General features: G+C 52.9%; 1 protein-coding gene and 1 long non-coding RNA gene across 3 annotated transcripts in view; one reads left to right on the forward strand and one right to left on the reverse strand.

Annotated features, from left to right (window-relative positions):
- Fstl4 (follistatin like 4) overlaps window positions 1–20,960 on the reverse strand; it is a 393,808-nt gene that overhangs the window by 28,238 nt on the left and 344,610 nt on the right. Inside the window, exon 8 of the mRNA XM_023713103.1 lies at window positions 9,151–9,271. Within this exon, the coding sequence (XP_023568871.1) occupies window positions 9,151–9,271 (121 nt within the window). The remainder of the gene's footprint in view (window positions 1–9,150; window positions 9,272–20,960) is intronic.
- Window positions 16,729–20,892, forward strand: LOC111816276. 2 transcript variants are annotated; one of them, XR_002820709.1, is made up of 3 exons: window positions 16,729–17,060; window positions 19,293–19,450; window positions 20,219–20,892. It is a non-coding gene; the product is annotated as an uncharacterized LOC111816276 (long non-coding RNA). The 2 variants fall into 2 exon arrangements; XR_002820710.1 differs by lacking the exon at window positions 16,729–17,060 and adding an exon at window positions 17,475–17,621.

The following is a 20,960-nucleotide window of genomic DNA, read 5'->3' on the forward strand; positions in this document are numbered from 1 at the left end:
TTCCCAAGCCCTGGAACCCAGGTGAAAGGCCAGCTGTGCCCTCTTTGGCTGGTGAGGGACTTGGTCCAGGGCTACAGCAGTTAAGCATGGGCTCAAGGGTGTGACAAGGCCCACTGGCCAATCATCAGGGGGAGGCTGGATGCTGGGACCTCCCATGGTGCACAGGGCCTCTTACTCAGGTTGGCTGGGAAGACCCTTCTGCCTTTTCCCAGCTCTGGGCCCAGGAAATAAAATCAACCGCATTTTCAGTGGCAGTGAGGGTTTATATGTGTCCATATACTTTATATATTTCCAAAATGGATTTGTGGGAGTTTATGGAAGGTTACCTCAATATCAAACTAAACAAATGTGTGCATCACATTTTAGAGTTGGGGGAGCTGGATTCTTTCTAAAGTAGACAATTATATTTCCCTTGGGGTTTCTGGAACTTTCTGTTGTCCAATATTAAGGACTTTAGGAGAGAGGATTTTTCTTGGGTGAAGAGCACAGAGCAAAGTTTGCTTTTCTATAGAAGGACACAGCGGCACAGCGAGGTAGTAGAATTCCAGTGATCCGTGCTTGGGTTGGCAGAGGGCGAGAGAAACTCCACGGTCCCTTTGTAAGAAATGAGCTGCAGCTCCTGTGATCAACTCAGCTTGAGTTTCAAGCCTTTCCTTGGCCAACTTTTGTGCAAAGGTGAAGTCTAACGGGCAACTGCAAAGGCCATGAACTCACCCTCAAGTGGCCCATGGCTGTGTCAATAGCACGAACCCAGAGTGCCCCGGGCCCAATGGCGCAGACGCCCAAGAACAGGACTGTCTGGTTGCCTTCCCAGTTGCTCTGTTGCATGTCATCCCAGGGGAGCCTCAGGATGAGGCAGAAGGCCCCTGGTGAGTGGGGAAGGACGGACTTGGGGAGTGGCGCTGAGCACAGCCTGCCCAAGAGCTTCCTGGGGCACATCTGCGCTGCTCCCTTCACCTGCTCAGAGGACAGAAAGCAACTGCCTGACTGCTCAGCTAGGGAGAGGGGGGCATGGCGGTCGAGCTGGACAGATGGAATTGTGGCTGGAAGCTGTGACTAAGAGCACTGAGGTGGTGGTGGTGGTGGGCCCCAGGTGTACTGGCTCTTGGGTGACTGCAGGAGGTGGGGACAACCAGAGTTCTAGAATAGGCGTGCCCAGGACTTGGGCGCCAGCAGGCCCCAACTCTCGCTAGAGCACCTCAGTACAGCCTGCCTGGAACCCTCAACGTAAACCTGAAGGATGTAGAAGCATCAGTAGATAGAAGTGGAAACAGATGAACTGATTAGAAAGCCAAGAAAGAATGATACATAAATCTAAGAGCTGGCTGTTTAGAAAAACCAATAAATTTGCCAAATTCTGATTAGTTTAATGAATGAAATAGAGAAAGAGTACAGAGATTATTAGGAATGTGAGACTACTGCATTTAATTACGGGTAACAAATGTGAAAATCTGAATGAAACAGATCATTTAAAAGGAAACTTTACAGGATCAACATTGAATTAAGGAGGGAATATTTTTAAAATTGAAAGCAGTACCTACGAAAGGGACTCCCACTAGTTCTACAGATTTCCTTTGTATACCAAAGGACTGGATAATTCCTAGAGCACAAAATAGGGAAGATACGCCAAATTCCATCAGGAAGCTTAGTATAACCTGGACACCAAAATCTAATGGGGGGGGGGAGAGAGAGAGAGAGACAGACAGACAGAAAGACAGACAGACACGTAGACAGATAGACAGGAACAGGGACAGGGACAGAGACAGAGACAGACAGACAGACAGATACTGACAGGAAAAAGAAGCAGCTGCAGACTTGGGACTAGGTGGACCACAGCCCTAAGTGCACTGTTAACAACTGAAATCTAGGATGATTTTGAAAGAACACGCTGTGGCCAAGGATAATATCTTTCAATGGCTAACTCTTAGGAAACCTATAATTAATCATATCCAAACTCAAAGGCAGTCAAAAGAAAAGCCATTTGATTCTCTTGCTAGACACTGAAAAGGCTTTTGAAAAAATCCAAAATACATTTCTTGGGGGAAAAAAACCTCAATAAAATAGAAACCAAATGGTATTTTCCTCTTACAATGAAGAATATCTCTATAAAAAGAACAGTGCCATTCTTTTCAGAATGAGGAAACATTAAGTCAGGAAAGAGAAAAAAAGGAGAAATCAAAGGAGGCAATATTAGGCCCTGGTGGTATGCAGGGTGTTGTCAATGGAAGGCAAAAATGAGAGGTACAAACAGCCAAAGGGTGGAGGGAAAGGATTTTTTCCCCATATTTTAGTACAGCGTCTACAGGGTCTCTACACAGATCAGACTTGCAGTGATCCTCCTGTTTATAGCCTCCCAAGTGCTGGGATTACAGGTGCCACCATCATGCCCAGCCTCAGCGTGCCCCCCGGGCAGCACTGCGTGGCACACCGGGGATCGAACCAACCCCGGCCACTGCATTCTGCCTGAACAGGCACTTTAGTCTGCTGAGCTATCAGACTGACGCGAGGGAAAGGCTATTGATGTGGATATCCTTCAGGTGACAAATCAAAAAAATGGTAAGGATTAATTGGTTTGATAACAGAGTTGGTACCAAGATGTACAAAATTTAAAACTTCCTAGTATATACCAGAGGTGGCCAGGCAGAAAATAAAGGGAACGCAAGTGAAACAAAGTAGAAAGCCTCACTGCTGTGATAAAAAGTCTTCAATAATTGGAGGTGCTCTTGGATTCTTTTAAGAAATACAATGTGTCAAATTAAACCATACATTTAATGTAATTCTAATTTAACTCAGGTGGCTGGGGTTTGACAAAACAATTCTGAATTTATCTAGAAAGGAAAAGTTGGTTCGAGCAGTAAGAGGTATAGCTGTTGGGGAACTCTGGAAAATGATAGCGATGATTATCGTTTTGTGGCTTCAGACACTGCCAAGTATTCTGCCGCTAGCAAGCGGAGGTCGAGGGGCTCATCTCCGAGCGTGGCACCACATTCATGACCTCGGTGGGTTCTGCAGAACTCCCTCAATTCAACACTGTGTAGCCAGCGCTTCTGAGAGGCCAGCCAGGTGCTGGGTACCGTGTGCACCACAGTGAACGCGTACTCCATCCCTGTGCCCACGGGGGCTTTTCGGCCTGAGCAAGGTGAAAAGACACTTAAGTGTAGGTGTGAGGATCACTCCCAGAGGGAGCTCTGGGGGCACACCATCTGGGACAGTGCCCCAGGAGACCCAGGGAGCAGGAGAGCAGCCACCAGTTCTCCCCGTCTCACACAAGAAAGACTTGCATTCTCGAAGCCTGGGCTGCCTGTCTTTTTGTTGGTACAAGGCTTGTCCAGGAAAGTGGGAACTCAGGCGATGGGCTGGGTGTCTCCAGGGTGGCTTGTGGGCCGGCACTGATGACCAGCCTGGGCCTTAGCCCTGATCTTTGATAGGAAGCTGAGGGTTTGTGAGGTTTTGTACTCCAACATCTCTCTCAATCACAATGGTACAGCGCTGGGCCAGACCTGCAGGTCTGAGTCCATAGCTCTCGAGGAACTAAGAAAGTTGCAGCTACCTACTAGGTTCCTGAGGAGACTTGAGCGGTCCCCGCCATGGAGGCCTTTTCAGACCAACTGAGTGCTAAGTTTGAACTGAAATGCGTGGGAATGTTCTAGAACAAAGGAAAACCTGCCGAAAGGTCAAAGGTATGGAATGAATCACGCATGACACTTTGGTCTCCACGGGCAGCAGTTACAGCGCCCATGGAAAGCTGCTTGCTGCTCTAGCTTTTGGGTCTTGGCCCCTTTCTCTTCCAACTCTGGACCAGGAGTGGGGTAGGAGGAAAAATCTTTTTGGTATTGGAGCTTGAACCCAGGGCCTTTGCATTGAGCTGTATCTACAACCTTCTATTTTTCATGATCATAACCACTAAATTCACTAAACAGCCGAGTTGGACTTGCAATCCTCCTGCCTCAGCCCCTCACCATGCTGGGATTACAGGTGTGGACCATCATGACTGGCTGGGAAGTTTTCTTACAATCACCCCTCAGTTGGGTGGGGGCTCACCGCCAATGCTTACAGCAGGGAAGTGACCGCCCCCGGGTGAGGAGACAGTGGTTGAGGGGAGACACAGGCCAGGGTGGCATGAACACTGCCCACCCCGCTTGCCAGGGCCAGAGCCTGGCTTCTACGGTGGGTGCTGAGTCCGGAGCTGCCTCTGTCCAGGCCAGGGAGGGGTTTGCACGGGTCCAGGAGCCCCGAGGGTGCAGCTTCCTCGCAGCCACACTGCAAGGACACACAGGCCTTTGCTTCTGATCTGACCTCTTCCTTGGGGTTTGATCTGGATACTAAAAATAATCTGAAATTAATATATCCTGAGCAAACACATCCATTTTTTTTTTCTCAAACATTTGCAAAATCTTCTACTGAAAACACACCAAAGGCGCACTTTCTTTGGGAAGCATCTATCCTGGCTGGGGTGAAATGCAGCGCAACTATGTCCTTAAGTAAGTGGTGCAGTCACAAAAGCACCAACCTGGAGTAATAAACAGGTTTAGAGATTATTACGGTGTTTTGGGAGTGAATCGCTATGTGTCTGAATTACGCGGGGGTTGAGGGTATTTTTAATCTAATGGATTAATCATGTATGTCTGAAGTTCTAGCTCCTCTCTGAGAGCAATGTGGGAGGTTGCACGAAGTTGTAAATCACGTCAGGGCTTGGGCCTCAGCTCTGGGAGGCGGCACTACGGGGAGTTATACTAATAGTTTGAGAGAAGAAGTAGCTGCCTGAAAGGTTCCCTTTGGACTACCAGGTCAGAGTAACCTCACAGAGGAGACGGGCCTGGAAGATGGTGGCCTAATCTAGGCAAAGAATCAGGACCCTACCAGCTCTATAGTCTGTCCACCAACTACACTTAAACACAGCTTGAGATAAACCCGCAGAAATCGGGGCTGCCCCACCTTGGACCGTCTTGTATCTCACGCCAGGCATTTATCTGGGTCATGTGTCATCAGGGTGCATTTGTCCACTTGTTTAAGGCTTTTCTTAAGAAAGCAGCAGCCCAGCTCCGGTCGTGGGGTGCAGGGCTCACCGCTCATGTCCTCAGCCTTCGTCAGAGGTGTAGCCAGCCTGGGTCTGCTCTGCGCCTGGCCACACAGCTGTCCTGCCTGGCTCCTCTCTTGTCCTTCTCCTCCCCTCTTTTCTTGTCATCCTTCTGACAGAGGAGAAAAGTTGGAAGGAGGGACACAGAGCAATGTCGTCTGCCTACTGGGGGCCTTGCTGTAGCTCAGCCTCTGCTCAGTGAGCCCAACAACCGCTGAGTCTGAAGGAGACCAGACTGGACTCCAGGGCATGGCTGGGCCCCTGGGCTGAATATCCCTGAGGCTGCCCAAGGTCTCCTTCAGCTCTCAACTCAGGCCTGAGGGGAGGGTGACAGGGATGTCCTATGCAGAGGAAAGCTACCGCCTTCTCAGTCCTTCCCACGAGGCTCCTCGGCAAGGCCTGGCTGCCACCCTGAGCACGCGGTGCCCGCCGCTCCCTGCAGCTGCCCCTGCCCAAAGGCTTCCTTCCTGGCTCTAGGCTATGGCCTGCAGCAGTGTCCATGCCCACCGCCTATGGGAGCCTCCTGCGGTGACCCAGCCCCCTTGCTGGGGTTCCAAGCAGCACGGGACTCTGCACAGGACTTGCTGAGCCCTGTAGGAGCTGGGTGACAGCGGGCCATGTGGTCTCCACCCTCAGTCCTGCCTGAGACTCACTGCTACTGTTTTTGGTCAGATTCTTACCAGGCCGATGTTTCAGCCCGGGCCTGAGCTCTGTGCCAGGCACAGAGACAAGGAACACAGGGTTCCCACCTGGTGTGGAGCCTGGAGCGGACCCATGAAGACTCTGCAGCTGCCTATCCCTCACCTCACATCTGGATTCCTCAACAGCAGCACCACAGAAGCCCAGCAGATGGGCAGTGAGTCTCGGTGCAGCAGTCCAGATCTTCCCAGAAGCTCCTGACTGTGGGGAAGTGGGAGAAAATCATCTAGCCTATGAGTCCCAGGGGCCTGTCTGTAAGTCGGGGGCAGTCCGCAGCAGGCTTTCAGTAAATGCTACTTGCTATCGCCTCTTTCAGACCATCTAATTCTCAGCATTTTTGCACACGCACATGCACGCACACACACCCCCTTTTATTCTAAGGTTGATACAGCAAGCTTGCCTTCTATAATACTTCGAAAGCTCCATCCTTTTCAGGGTCATACTCTTGGGATGCAAGAACAGGCCCAACTTAGCATGGGTGGTCCCACAGCTACCGGGGTTGAATGCCACCCCAAGAGCCTAGGAACAGGTCCTATGCAGGACCCTTATAGTCTCCTGAAGCTACCATAAGGGTGGGGCTGGCTGCTGTGGGACCGCAGTGGGGCCGGCCAAATAGCTCAGCGGACTAAACACCTGCTTAGGCAGACTCAGTGGCTGGGCTCAATCCCTGGTATGCCATGCCAGCCCTGCCCCCAGGGCATGTTGAGACAGCAATTGAGCCTGAGTGTGGTGGTACATGCCTGTAATCCCAGCTCTTGGGAGGCTGAACACAGGGGGAATCATTGTAAGTCCAATCTATGTAGTGAGACCCTGTAGACCCTGTCCTAAAATACAAAAAAAAAAAAAAAAAAAAAAAAAAAAAAAAGAAATAAAGAAAGAAGAAAGGAAACTGACTGCAAAGTGCACATGTGGCAGCACACTCCCCATTGTACTGACAGCCCTTGCTCTGGAGAGATCTTTAGCACTCCTAGCAGTTAGGGAATGGATCTCAAGTGGCCTCTTTCTGGATTCCGGTCAGAAGGGTCTGTGCTTTGTTTAGACTCCCAGGGCACAGTGCAGCCTCTTCAGCCAATCCCTGATAATGGCCGGGCTGGCTCAGGGCGGGGTGTTCCTGGACAGAACTTTCCAGGCCAGCTCAGGTGGCTACCTCTCCGCTGGTGGGAGGAGCTAGTAATCTTTAAACCCCAAAACACACATGGTACTTGGAAACCTTGCTGCAGACTCCAGCCTGGGAGGAACTGGGTCCATCCACACCCTGAGCTCAGTTTCAGAATTCCAGGGGACCTACAGCAGAAGGGTCCTCCCAGCACCAGGGACTTGCCACTTGATTTAGCAAGGAATTTAAGTCTACAGTTTCCTGCACAAGTTGGAGACATCTATAGGGTCTCACTGGTGAGCTACTCAGGTTCGGGGCAGGAGGCTCCCTGCCCTCTTGCAATCTGCTTTGGAGGAATTAAAGGAAGCCCAGAGCTCCATCCCTTTCCTATGCTCTTGGTTCTTGCGAAGTCGGGGCAGGAGAGGGAGGGGCTGGACCCAGGCTTGCCTGGGTCTGAGCCACCCTGTGGAGTTGTTTTGGTCATCAGCCTTTGGTTGCCGGGTGCCCCTGAGGAGTCCCAGATGCTACCTGCTGGCTGTAGGTTGACTAGCCGGGAAACCCAGTCTGGCTAGCTAGCTCACCCAAGGGTGTCATAACTAGGAGCCTTGGGTTATGTCTGACAAAATGCAGCAAGCATAGCCTTGAAAACCTAAGGATTAAGTATATCTCTGCTCAGACGAAATACTAATAGGACAGCGCTTGGGGATGTGCAAGTGGGTGGCATCCTGGAGGAAGCACAGAGGCTATGCATGCCCACCTGTCATCAGTGCCTTGGGACTCTGAGTCCCAGAGGTCAGCAAGGAGCAGCTGCAGGACAGGATACTTCTCAGGTGGGGCCGACTTGCTGCCTCCACCTCCGTCACTAGTGTGCGCACCCTGCTGGGGCCTGCTGGGTGGTGGTGAGGGCGGGGGGTGGGATGCTACTTCCCTGGAGCGCTGATCTTCTGTGGAACTTTAAGGGAGCCATGGGTGGTTCTGATGGCTGGAGGGGCCAGGTTGAGTTGGTCAGCAGTGTGACACTCTGTAAAACTCACCTATCAAATGCGTTAAAATGTATTGACAGGGAGGGTTCACATGCAGGGCTTGGCCCAGGATCGGGACAAGTAAGTGCTGGGAAAATACAGGCTGTCGTGTTTGTGGCAGTATCACCGGGAGGGGTTAAGTCTTCCCAGCTTTGGGCCACACGGCAGCCTGGGGATGAAAGAAAACCTTCTAGACCTGCTGGGTGTGTTGTGGCTTGGCCCGAGGGAGGCCCACTGAGGCTCAGAGAGGGGAGCAAGCCCTGGACACCTCCCCTCCGGGTTCCCAGGGGTATTTGGTGCCATGCCACTGTTGCAGGCAGCCTGAGTTAGATAGAAATATTATAGGCAGTCAGACAGGGCCAGGCCCTCGAAGGAGATGACAAAGACCAGACGCCTTGTAAGTGTAGGAGATGCTCCTGCTGTGAGCCAGACCTAAAGACCAAACAAATGCTGCCCTCCCTAAAGGTTGGCATCCAGGATTGCTCATTACTCAGGAAGAATCATTGTCTGAAGGCCACCAGATAAGGTCCTGTTTTATATTCATGCCCGCTTGCTATGTGACTCCCTACCCCATTTGGTCATGGGCCTAATCAATTTTACCTGAGCAACAGGGCTTGTAATCCCATTGGGTGACCATAGCTTTGTCCCACCCTGTACCTACCTAAGTGAAACCCCTTTGTCTCTACCTTAGCCCCGCATGGTTTTGCCCTATAAAAATAACCTGAAAGAGGCAGCTTCCTGGGCAACCCACTCAGGCCCCCCTTCTGTCCCTCTCCGATAGAAGCTTTCTTTTCCAATAAAGTTTTACCCTCAACCTCCATTTGTTCCTAAAATTCATTCTTCGGTTTTAGAGAACACGAACTCATCCAGGTCAGGTCAGGCGTTTCACTTCCCCGTATCACCACCTGCAAGAGCAGGGGTGGATTTGGGGCAGTCTAGAGGCCGCAGGAGCTCCTCCATGCTCTGTTGCTGGAGAGGTGCACCCCGCCCTGCAGGGGCCTGCTGGGGCCTCAGCAGCACAGCCTGACAGCATCGCTCACCACCCTTGGTCTTGGGTTCGTCACCTGAGGAGCTTTGCGTGAAGTCTGATGTGACAACGAGTCCACAGAACCAGCCTTTCCGTATGAGAGAGACGGGATATTTTGGTGTTAGAGATTTCTTTGAGGGGACAGAACATAGGAAGCAGGGAGGGTTGCTCTGAGCAGCATTTTGGGGCACGCTTTGAGGAGACAACATGCACGGAGCCATCTACTAACCATTCACCTGCAGGACGTGGGTCTGGAAGAGCTGCTCGTGGCCCAAGGCGTGGCAGGTGTAACTGCCCATGTGGACGGTGGTCACCTTGCTGATGTACAGGGAGTCCTCTTCTCCAAAGTCCTGCGTGGGCACAGATGACAATGAGATCGTCTGGGAGGGACGGGGCATATCTGTTTCCAGGAAAACAGACAGCTTTTCACTGTGCAGGAGCTGCTTCCTGCCCATCCCCTTGCCCAGTCAGAGCGGCCTTCGGGGTCCCTTTACACCACCCGGCCTGGGCTCTCTCATTCATTTATGGCCGTCACCTGGCACACCCCTAGCTTTCACCAAAGCAGCTCTTGTGCCCCCTGCTCATCGTGCTGCCTGCGCCTCTCATGGGATCTGCCCACCTGGTAGGGAGCCCGGATGCTGAAGAGAGGGCCCAGTGAGGGCAGGGCTCAGCAACCTCTGGTGGAGATCTACAGAGATATGTAAATTCTTGGCACGTCTGATGACTTGTATTGCTTAGTTCTGCTGTGACGTCATTAAAATAGCTGTGACAACAAGTGAGTTAGTGAGTGTGGCTGTGCTCACGACATCCTACTTAAATGTAGTAGCTGGAAACCCCAGGTTGGAGCCCGCCTATCCATGGTTTGACCCTACCTGGAACCCCAGATTCTTCCAGGCAGCCTGCACGAATCTGAGTAGCCCGCAGGAAGGAATATACAGCAAGCAACGAATCAAGGCAGGGACAGAAAGGGAGCCAGATGCGAACGCTCAGGGGTGTCTGCAGCCTCCCAGGTGCATATCTTTGGGTCAGCGCCCAGGAAGGGACAGACAGGAGCTGCTGCTATGTCAGAGTCTCTTGGGCAGCACAAGGACTGGGCCACCAGCTGTGTTCTCCCTTGTAGAACTGTGCACACGGCCAGCCCCTTCCAGTGCCATCTGTAGGTGTCAGGATCGGAACCGCCTGGAACTCCATGGGGACCCCTGGCCAGGTTTGCCTTTAGCCTCCCAATGTCTCTGAGGTCTTTTAAGGCCCTTGCAGGTGTGGGGCACAGGCTTGCCGTGAGAAACAGGCTGTGCGCAGCTGTCTGCGAGGAGGGCTGGCTGAGCCTACTGGCTGGGGCTCAGCAGGCGCAGGGGCTGGTCCGACCTGCTGTTGGCCAAAGGCCCACAGACCCTTAGGGCGCTGTTTCCCTCTTGTCCACTGGGGACTGTCTGCCTGCCAGAGTCTGGTGAACACACTTCCTCATTGCATGTGGGGGTGTGTCCTCTTTCCTGTCATATAAAAGAAAATACAGGACCCCTTGGGCCTTGCAGCAATCCCGAAGCATCCCTCGGCCATGCCCCATCCTTTCTGGCTCAGCTTTCCAATGGATGGCAGGAGAGGAGGCCAACCATCACCACAGGGCAGCCCTCGGGGCCCCCCAGAAACATGACGTCCATAACCCAGAGGGCCCAGACATGACCACATGGGTCTGTTACAAATGCTTTCTGGATAATTTTCTCAGCCTGGGGGTGGGGGAGGGGCAGGGCAGAGGCAGGAGAGTGCCAGGAGCTGTCGCCTGCAGGGCTCCAGGGAGCACTGTGCTAGAGGGGGCTGCTGGAACCCTGGGCTTGACTGAAACATCCATCACTCTGCCTAAAAGAGCCCCACTCCTACCATTCTCCGAAAACCTCGGTAATAAAAATAAAACAGCAGATAGCTGATTTGTCCTGTGTCATAACAAAGCCATAAAGGGTTCATACCTGAGCTGCTTAGGAAAAGTTAATGGCGAGTCAGTGCTGGGATGTGACATATTTCTAGTCTAAGCAGTTTCCTGTCAAAATCCTAGTCTGGAAGAAAATACGTTCTTGGGGGTTGGGAAGGGTACAGGCACCCCCGCTTCCCTGTGTGGGTCCCTGAGGGGCTTGCACACTAACTAGTGCCTTTGTGCTGGGATGCAGGGTGGAGTCTGTCCCCAAAGGCAGCTTCAGGACGCTGCCCTGTGCGCCTCGCTCAGGCCTCTCTTCCTGCAGTCCCCTTCAGGGCTGGCACCCCTTGTGCCTGTCACCATTTCCACAAGGCTGCTGGTCACATGACTAGAAGCGACCCCCTCCAGGGGTCTGGCCTGAGTCCGAAGCACCTGGGGCTCCCCGAGAGTGGTTCCATTAGCACCCACACACAGGAGCTTAATCGAGAGGTCACTGTGGGCCAGAACCCCCCATGGCTGCGGGTTCCACACCTGTGCATGTAACCAGCCACAGCTGGAACGTGTTCAGGAAAAGCAAACTGTCGGAGCTGGGTATGGCAGCGCCAGGGGTGGGTATGCTGGGGCTCACCCAGAACCCAGCACTCTGCAAGGCTGGGCAACTTAGTGAGATCCTCCTCAAGCTAAAAAATAACGCCGAAGGCTGGGCATGTAGCTCAGTGGGAAGGCCCTGGGTTCAATGCCTAGTATAAAAAAAAGTATCTGCACAGAGGGTCCCCCCACTTCAATATTCCCTGCAGAGTAGAGTGGAACAACTATTTACATTGCATTACATTGCGTCAGGGGGGCCCAGCCCTCTCCAGATGACGTGAAATATCCCGGAAGATACATCAGATCTACACCATCTTATACAGAAGATCTGAGCACCTGAGGATTTTGGCATCCCCGGGGTCCTAACACATCCCATGAGCTTACCAAGGGGTGACTGTGCATCACCCCATTTAATCCCCAGGGAAGCCCCTGGAAACCCCAGGCCATACAGCGGACCAAACCAAATGCTAGTCTCTGCAGGGTGAGTCAGTAGAGCTCTCCCTGAGAATACATCCCAGTTCCATTTTTCTGAACCATGTCCCCCGTGATCACCTTGGGCACAGCCACTGTCTTCCCATGCCGGGGAGCCCTGAGACCCCACCTCTGCCCTTGGTAGTCTCTCCTCTGAAAGGTCCAGCATGGTCCTTTTTCAAGCAGACAGCCTTTCGGATGCCTCTTTGTGCAGACTGCCCTTGGACCCCGAGCTGTGGAGGAGTTGCAGGGGGATCTGGCCCTGCCCCTCAGCCCTTCCCGCCCCCGCCCCCAGCCGTGGCTGTGCCACGCTAGCGTGTGCTGTGATCCAGGAACTCCCCACACCTGCCATCTGTCTTGCTGACTCCCCACTCTTCAAGTGGGATCAACGCTTATCCAGACTCCCCGGATGACTAGCATCCTCGCCCTCTGTCTTCCTGGCTGCCGCAGGGGTCCTCGGCGGAGGCGTGGGCTTGGTGAGCACGTGTGTGCGCATGTGCGTGCGTGCGTGCGTGCGTGCGTGCGCGTGCATTGCCTGTGGGGACGCGCGGGCTGCTGGGTGCGAGACGGCTCTTCTGTAAGCTCCAGCGCGCTCCCAGCCTGTGGCGTTGGCTCTAGGGAGAACTTGACTCTAATAAATAAAATAATGTCTCCGGGCTAAAACAATAGGCATCATATAATTATAGAACAAAGTGCCTATTGTTTTCTGGATATGAATATTGGCTACAGAAATCAAATTTACCTCATTGGATGTGAGAGAATGACTTTAAAAATTGATTTATAAGAGGAGACATAAAACTGAATCCACAGTTCTTCCTCTTCTGAATGTTCTTTGCGATGTGTCTGAACGCTGCTATCAATGCTTGATTGCATCTCTGTAATTGTCTCTTTATGGAGAGCTTTTTCCCCTCTGATGCGTAGAAATGTATTAGGAAAATCAAGGTTCCTTCCAGAAATAAACAGATGCCAGATTAGACCATTCTTCCTATTGATGCACATCCATTTTTCAGAAAGAGACAATTTTACTCAAAGATTTGGCTTCTGTCTTTTAAAAATGTTATTTTCTAAGTAACTGCTCTTATTAAAGAAAGTAATTAAATGAGACATAAGAATTAGACAATAGCCCAGCCGAGATGGCATGGGGACGCTGCCATGGCGACACACGAGAGTCAGGTTTATACAAAAATAGTCATCATTGCTGAGTGTTTCATGACTCATTGTTAAACGCAAGGACTCCAGAGTGACATGACAGTTCAGGTGGGTGATATTTTCAATGTCACAAGTTAAAACTCTGAAGCATTTATTCAGGTCTTTCCCAACTGTGTGCTCTGGGGAGGAGGGAGTGCCGGTGGGGTCTCTTCTGCCCCCTAGAACATGGCTCACCCAGCAGCTCATCCACCCAAGCAGCTGGATGCCCCGCATAGAGTGGCGTGGGGTGTGCTGGTGACAACGATGTCTACATCCACATCTCTGTTCAGACCAAGCTGCAGCCACACACGTCTGAGGGGCACACGGACACATGCCGGGAACACGAGCACAAGTGTGTGTGAGCCGGCGTACACACAGCAAGCCCTGGCTCCCTACAGCTGACCACCTGACCCACGCTAGCCGTCTTGCGCTGTCCATTTCTGTACAGCCCCTTGGAGGACAGGCTTTCCACCATGCAGGGACACATTGGGTCAGTCCTCGGGGGATGGGCCGGTTCTGCTGCCAGGCTCGGTCCTGGGGTGGGGGTCAGAGGCTTGGAAGAAGCCACTGGGGAAAGCTTCAGGCTTCTCTGGGACTTGAGGGTGTATGTGGGCACCATAGACTCAGTGACCATGGTCTAGACGGATACAGTTCACTTCTGTGCATCCCCATGGTGTCCCCACTGAGTCACATGGTTCACGCTGCACAACAGAGCTCAAGTCCTGCTCACTGGGTGAAAAGAGGTGCATTAGCTTATACGCTGCCTTGAGGGGTGCTTACCCACAAGGCAGGTCAGAGAGGTGCTACCACTGCTCTGAGGGAGGCTGGCCTTGCCCTCGCTCCTGGGAGGGGGTATCTAGGCCCCTGGACCATCCTGGCTCCTGGGGGCTCTTTGCTTGCTTGGGGTCTTGGGTTATGCTGTGGACTAAAGCTCCAGCATGTGATCAGGGTTAGTTGGGGCTCTGCGCAAAGGCCAGGTGAACTTTCCTGGCTGGTGACGCTTCCCACACTGATGCTGGGATAGCAGTGTGTCCTTGACTATCAGCAGAGGCCCCCGGAAGCTCCACATTTGGGGTCCTCCTGGATCCTGCTGGTTGGGTGTCTTGTCTCAGCTGATTTTAGTCCAGATTCTTTTCCTACAAAAAGCTGTAAACTAGAGCACAATAGCCTTTGTGGGTTCTGTGACTTTTTCCAGCAAATTAATGACCTGAGGGGGCCTGGCATCCTGACTCCCTGATTCCCAGCTGATGTCAGAATGCGGTGTCCAGTGTGCGCTGTGCTCTCAGCTTCACTGCTGTCCCAAGACTCAAACAGGAGCTTCTGGTTGAAATTCCACACGTAGGGGACGCGTCAGAGCCCCTGGGGCACACAGGTGCCAGGTACCTGCAACCAGAGCCTCACGCCAGAGACTCTGAGCACTGTCAGAGCCCAGAGGGTGGACGCCTCCTGACTGGCCAGCACTCCGGAGTGTCATGAAGTAGGGGTGGCCCCACTGTGGCCCACTGAAGACGTCTAGGCCTGCCTCCTGGATGGGGCTTTGGATCCTTGGGCAATTACCTGGTATGCCAGGGGTTGTGGTGGTGGAAGGGAATTCAGGAAGCAAAGACTGAAGTGCCAGATGCCTTTGACACTGCCTGGGAAGCCTACATCTCTCCTCTGGAGACCCATAAATCATGAGTCCCTAGGGGAAGAAGGCCTTGCAAAGACCAGCCCCTGGCTCTAACCGGGGCGACACTCACAGCCACGATGAGAGAACACTGTCCTTGGAACACTCCAGGGATGGTTTGATTAAATTCCTTCTATGGCTCATTTCTGGGACCAGGAGGACTTTCAGTATGGCATTTTTCTTCTGACTGAGTGTTTAAAAACTCTTCAACATTATTGGAGGGAGATTGGGCATTATCCATCAAGACTAGAACATGTCACTTCCAAGAACTTCTCTTACAAATCAGAGCGGTACCATGAGCGGGGTACACACAGCATGGCGGGATGCAGAACACTGAGCGTGAGCGTCCTTGCATAGGCTGGCCAGGCGACACGGACAGGGTGGGGGCCTGGCATGGCTCTGGGCTTCAGGTCCTGCTCCGTGCTCCTCGGGGGAACGGGCTCTGCCCTGAGGTGGCTGAGAGGGATGCTGGCCAGCTCTCTCCACTGCGAGGGCCTCTGGAGGCATAAAGAGGTCGGCTCCGGGACGCAGAGGCTCTGCGGACAGTCTCAGGCTCTGCGTTCTGAGTCTAGGAGTTGGCTACAACCTTACTGAAGAGCCTTTACCTTAGAGATGGGGCTGGAAGTAGCCACTGGGCCCAAGGGAGGCCCTGAAGCCAATCCTGAGAGGGCCAAGTGATGACCTAAAGGAAGCTCCTCAGAAAGCAAAGGCCAGGTGAGCCAGTCGGGCAGAGCTACCCCTCAGGTTCCACGGGTCGGTGCACCATGGCACGAGAGCGCATCTTCTAGACTCTTCCCGACAAACTCTCAGTTTAGACACATCCAGAGCTCAGGAGCCCCGGTAGTCAGATAAAACAAATGTCTTCAACACAAGCTGGAGAGGACTGACCACAGCCCACAAGAGCTTCAAGCACAGTGTTATCCAAGATTTTGCAACAAAATGTACCCAGCCATTTAATGAGACGATTTTAATTTGGATCCCACAACGACTGTCTAGCGAGATGTAAACACCTCTCCATGCTAATCAAATGCCTCTCATCTCCTTTCGATGGATTCATGACTGGTTCATATAAAGATAATAAAAATTAAATGAGTCATGAGCTTATAAATCATTTTCTTTTGGTCTTTTTAATAACTCACTTTCAAAGAAGCACTTGCACGGAGCATATGCTTCATTAGAATTATTTGTTCCTGGTTTTCTACCTCTCAGGCGTGGGAAAGGTGCACCTTTTAACACACCCTTCAAACAGTGCCACAGACACTTCGTTCTAATGGGCTTTCGTTCCTGCTTTTATCACTGTATTCTGCCTGCCAATATGTGAAAGCCCCAAAGAGTGAGATTCAGTGAAAAAAACAAAAAGCAAAAAATAAAATAAAAAAAAATATATGACGAAAAAGAGTAGTTCTTTCAAGTTGCTTGAAATATACTGAGTGTACGGTAGGCTTTTTTAAAAAAGAAAACTATGACAGACAAATGTTTCCTATCTCTGAGACTATTCTGGCTAAATAATTCCACATGCTGGCCGTAGGGGTTGCCGCTCCCCTTAATTATTAGGGCCCAAGGCCAGCATCAGTTGAGCCCAGCACTGAACCCTCAGTCTCACGCCCAAGTGGACGTCTGCGGCCCTGGGGCAAGGCTGCAGCAAAGCCAGGCTCCAGGTGTTGCAGCCCAGGAGCAAGGCACCTGGGAGTGCCCGCGAGGCTGCAGAGTCCTGGGCAAGCTCCACTCGGCTGAGCAGAAGGCTCCCTGCAAGCGCTGCGAAGGGCAGCTGACGGCCCAGCACCTGGAGCAGCTGCGTGTTTGTGGTCAGAAATCTAGTAGCAACACAAGCAGTGATTCAGCCCATTTTCCATTACTTGTGATGTTGGGGATGTCCTGTCCTGCTTCTTTCTGTCCCTTTCCTGGGCAGGTGCCCAGGCCCTCAGGATCACAGGGGCAGTGAGGAAGGCAGGAAGCAGAGGGAGTTGACACTGTTGAGGCAAGACCTGGAGACTGGTTTGGGGAACCACCCTCTGTCCTAAGTGGCTGCTGTGCAGTCTTTGTGGCTATTTTGGGTCTGTACTCTGCAAGAGTGAGCTGGCGCCCCCACCCGAGCCAGCACACCCAGGGCGGAGGGAGCCAGGGTACTGGGAGAAGCGCACGGACCTGCCTCTGACTGGGGAAGGGTGCCGTATGGCCCTGCTCTGCGTCCAGGTCAGAGGGCTGGAAGCCCTTTGGCGCTGGGGAGATGCTGACTTCTGGTAGAAGTTGATGTTCCAGGGATCCAAAGACCCCTCTCTATCACTGGGCTGTGCGATCTCAGGGCGCAGAGTACCCAAAGGTAAGCCCCTCCCTGTTTCCCAGCAGCCCTAGTATCTGGCCAGAGTTCTCCCTAAGGATAAGCTTCCGCCTTGGGCTCTGGTTGCGGGGAGACACGTGTCAGTCGCGTCCTAGGAGTGGAAGCAAAACTCCCTCCCCCAGAGTTGTGTCATCCGCAGGCCAGGGCAATTTCAGCAGGGGCTTCTGGTGCCCGCCGTGGGTGGACCATGGGGCTTCACATCAGGGACTGGATGCTACTCCAGGGGAAGCCCGGCCCCAGCACAGGACTGGCAGAGATCAGGGAACTGCTGTGGCCACCCCAGCTTACCCTCTGGGGCAAGGGCAGCATCTGTTTTCCTTGCGTTGTGGGTCCGTCTGCGCATGCACACATACCCACGCAGGCATGCACAGGGCCAGGTCTGAAGCACACCCAGACCTCCACCTGCTTGGGTAAAGAAACGGACTGCTGACCAGGAAGTAAACAAATTACGGGTTGCGCTTTCTTTGCTCCGGGGAACACCAGCACGAGTGAAAGCTATCCATTTTTCATCAAATCAACAGAAACAGAATGCAGAAAACCACAGTGAGGGGGGGCCGGCCCATACCCCCTGCTGCCTGGGGGAGGCAGTGGGCGGGTTGCTCTCCCTCTGCTCTGGGGCTGGAGCTTCTCTGCTGCAGGCTGGCTGAGCCTGAGGAGGCGGGTGTCTCCGGGGGCTACCTCCGAGGCGCAGCACGCAGGGGCTGGGCTTCCAAAGGCTCTGTGTGCCGGGCAGGGCTTTGTGGCAGGAACTTTCTGGCCGCCTTGCGCTCTGGATGCATCAAGGCGGAAGGTAGGGAGGAGAGAGACCAAGGGCACCAGCGGGGCTCCCTGGAGTTTTGGGCCCATCATTAGGGATCCTTTTAATCTACAAAGAGCTTGGGGACCCCGCGGCACCTCCAGCTGGCCAGGTCACCCCTCATAAAGGTCTGTAGTCCTTTTTTGCCCATTTGGGGAGAGCCAAGGTCCCGCCCCCCAGTATTGAGGATGGCACCTGGGAGCACTGTACCACAGAGCTACATCCTAGCCCTTCTTTTTTGTTCTTTTGTGGCTCCCTGGCACCTGGCGAGTGGGTCAGCCCACAGGACAGATGCCCGCCTGGCAGCCTGGACGACATGCGCAGGACCGGTGACTCCCTAAGTGTCTGTGACAGCAGCGCTGCTCACCAGTGCGTGCTTGTGTGCCTCTGGGCGGCAAGGACGCATTTGCTTTCTGATCAAATATTATTCTGGTGCTCAAGGCATCTTTGATGTTTGCAAGTCAGAAAAGTTTAATTACATGTGTCATTAGGATGGCATTCGGTAATAGCTCTGTGACTGAATTCATTAACAGAATTCTTAACAGATAAGACAAGACAAATTAATATTTTGTTGCCCATGAAAGCGTCTCATTAAGAGACTAGTGAAAAAGTGATTAATATTTTGTTGCCAATCAAGATGTCTTAGACAAATGACAAAGAAAGGAGGCCCACCCCCCCTTGTGCTCTCTAATCTTCCTGCCTTGCTTCTGCGGGCGGATCTACTTCCTCTGCTTGTGGCCCTGTTTGTGCGCCAGTTATGAGAAAGAGGCCGCCAGGGATTGCATTTCATTGCTCAATAGGCGGGGAGGGGCGGGCTGGGGTCCCATAGCCTCTGGGGTGCTGGAAGCCCTGTGGACCCCGGAATCTCTGCTCCACAGCGTTGCTTTCCTCGCCTGATCTCCCCTAACCAATTCTTACTACAAATATGCCCCGTGGCTCCTGGGGACGTGGCTCTGCTCACCTCACTGTGTCCAAGTGGGGCTGCTACACGCCTGGGCATCCATGTATAGCCTAGAATGCCTGAGCTGGCAGGATGTCACCGTCCCCAACTCCCTGTCCCTTCAACAAAGTCCAGCAGCTGCGCCAAAGCTGCTTTGGATTTGCTGGAAGTGGCTGGTCAGTTTCTCGCTCACTGGGTCAGTCAAGGCTGATGAGGACAGTGTTGTCCCCACCCCTGACCTCAAGTCACAGGTGACCTCAGGGGCCCAGCGGCATGACTGGGGAGACTTCTGGGCTCCTGCTGGCTGCTCACTGGAGATTTAAGCTACAGAGTGTTGGGAATGTGGCTTACCAGCAGCTGTAGCAATAGCATTAATAGCAGTAACATTTATAAAATACTGTATGCTAAGACATTACATGTGTTGACTCAATCTTCACTGTGACTCTATGAGGCAGGTACTGGTTTTCTGTTTTTTCAGACCTGGGGATTGAGCTCAGGCCTTGCGCTTGCCAGGGAAGCACTCGTTCCACGGAGCCATCTCCCCGGCTCCCCAGGTACTGCTCTATAACCCCATTTCATAGATGAAGAAGTTGAGGCTCAGAGGGACCAAAGGTTCTTTCCAAGATTACTCAACTGGTAAGTGGAACAGCTGAGATCTGAAGACAGCGCCCTTTGACCCCAGAACCTTCCCTGGCAGACTGCAGCCTCCTTCCCTGTGGTGGGGGAGGTAGGTGCATTGTGTGCACTTTATGGGAGCTTGTGTGTACTTGCAGGCTACTGGCTTAGCCACGGCAGCAGCATTTGCTAGGAGGTAATGAGGGGCCATTACTCTTTGGTTGTAGCCATAATTATCCAAATTGCTAACATTATTGTGGAAAGTAGAAATGCAATCGAGTTGGTGCTACAGGCATGTTTGAAGGAGGAGAAAAACTCTCAAGGTAATTTAATTAACTGATGGAAAGTACATTAAGAGGGCTTTGCCTCTGCCTTCATTTCTGGTGTACTTAAATAGGGGCTGGAGCAAGGATGCTCAGACCATTACAGGTGGCCCTGGCCAGGCACTCTATCAATCACTGCTGCACGAACGCATTTAAAAGCTGACACTCTACCTTGAAAGCTCCGGCACACACAAATGTGGACCCCAACACATACACACACACACCCTGCTCTTTACAGATAGGACGGTGAGCTTAAACTCTCAGGCAAGCGTGGGTCACCTCGGGTCTCGAGGACAAGCACCATGCCTGTCCACAGCCCACGCATCAAGCCCCCCTGCGTTGAGCTGTGCTGCCATCCAGAGAGGTAGAGGGACATGCTGCACACGCGTCGGGGAGCAGCAGGAAGCAGCCTGCCCAGCGCCGCAGGTCATAGCTAGCCTGCTGGAGCGGTTTTCTTTTTCTCCAGACTGCAGTCGAAAGGCCAAGGGAATTTCAGAGTCCCAGCTGTGGGGGGCCCTGTCTCACTTCAGGATGGACAGCTCTCCTCAGAAGCAGCCTCAGCCCTGGAAGCCCCTTCAAGGTCATGGGGTTTAGCTAGCCCTTCGTCCTGCAGTGCTGTTGACCACAGCCCTGGCTTGAGCTTGCGTGGCACAAGGGGCAGGAGGCGCACTGCTTCTGGGCACAGCTCACTCTGCTGTGGGGCAGGACTGATGGCGGGCGTGGGGTCCCATTGAGGGCACCCAGACTGGTCTCCTTATGGGATACGCCGTGGTACTTTGTGCCAGTTCAACCCTAGGGCCACACAGCCCAGGTCAGCTCCCTCTGCCCCCGTTCCCTCAGGATGTTACCCTGCAGGTCTTCCTTCCTTATGGGAGGCCAAAGGCCCACGGGGGAACATCTCTGCTGTTTTGGGGAAGGAGACCACGGCAGTCCTGCCTTCTGCCTGAAAATTATTTTCCTATTATTTTAGCCCAAATGGAACTCCTGTTGTAGCAGCCCACTGCGCGCTGACATCACCGTCCTCTCCTATGAGCTTCTGGGGAGCCGTGTGGCCCCTTGTGCCAAGCTGGACCAATAAATACACTTGAATCACTCCACTTCTCCAAGTCCAGGCTGGGGAGGAATTGCTAATGGTGCTTTTCTTCTAGATTAATTCACCAAGGAGCAGCAGGCTAAGGCATTAGGCACACAGTGGACATAGGTGATGT

Source organism: Octodon degus, unplaced genomic scaffold (genome assembly GCF_000260255.1).
Source record: "Octodon degus isolate 3935 unplaced genomic scaffold, OctDeg1.0 scaffold00029, whole genome shotgun sequence".
NCBI classification, from domain to species: Eukaryota; Metazoa; Chordata; class Mammalia; order Rodentia; family Octodontidae; genus Octodon; species Octodon degus.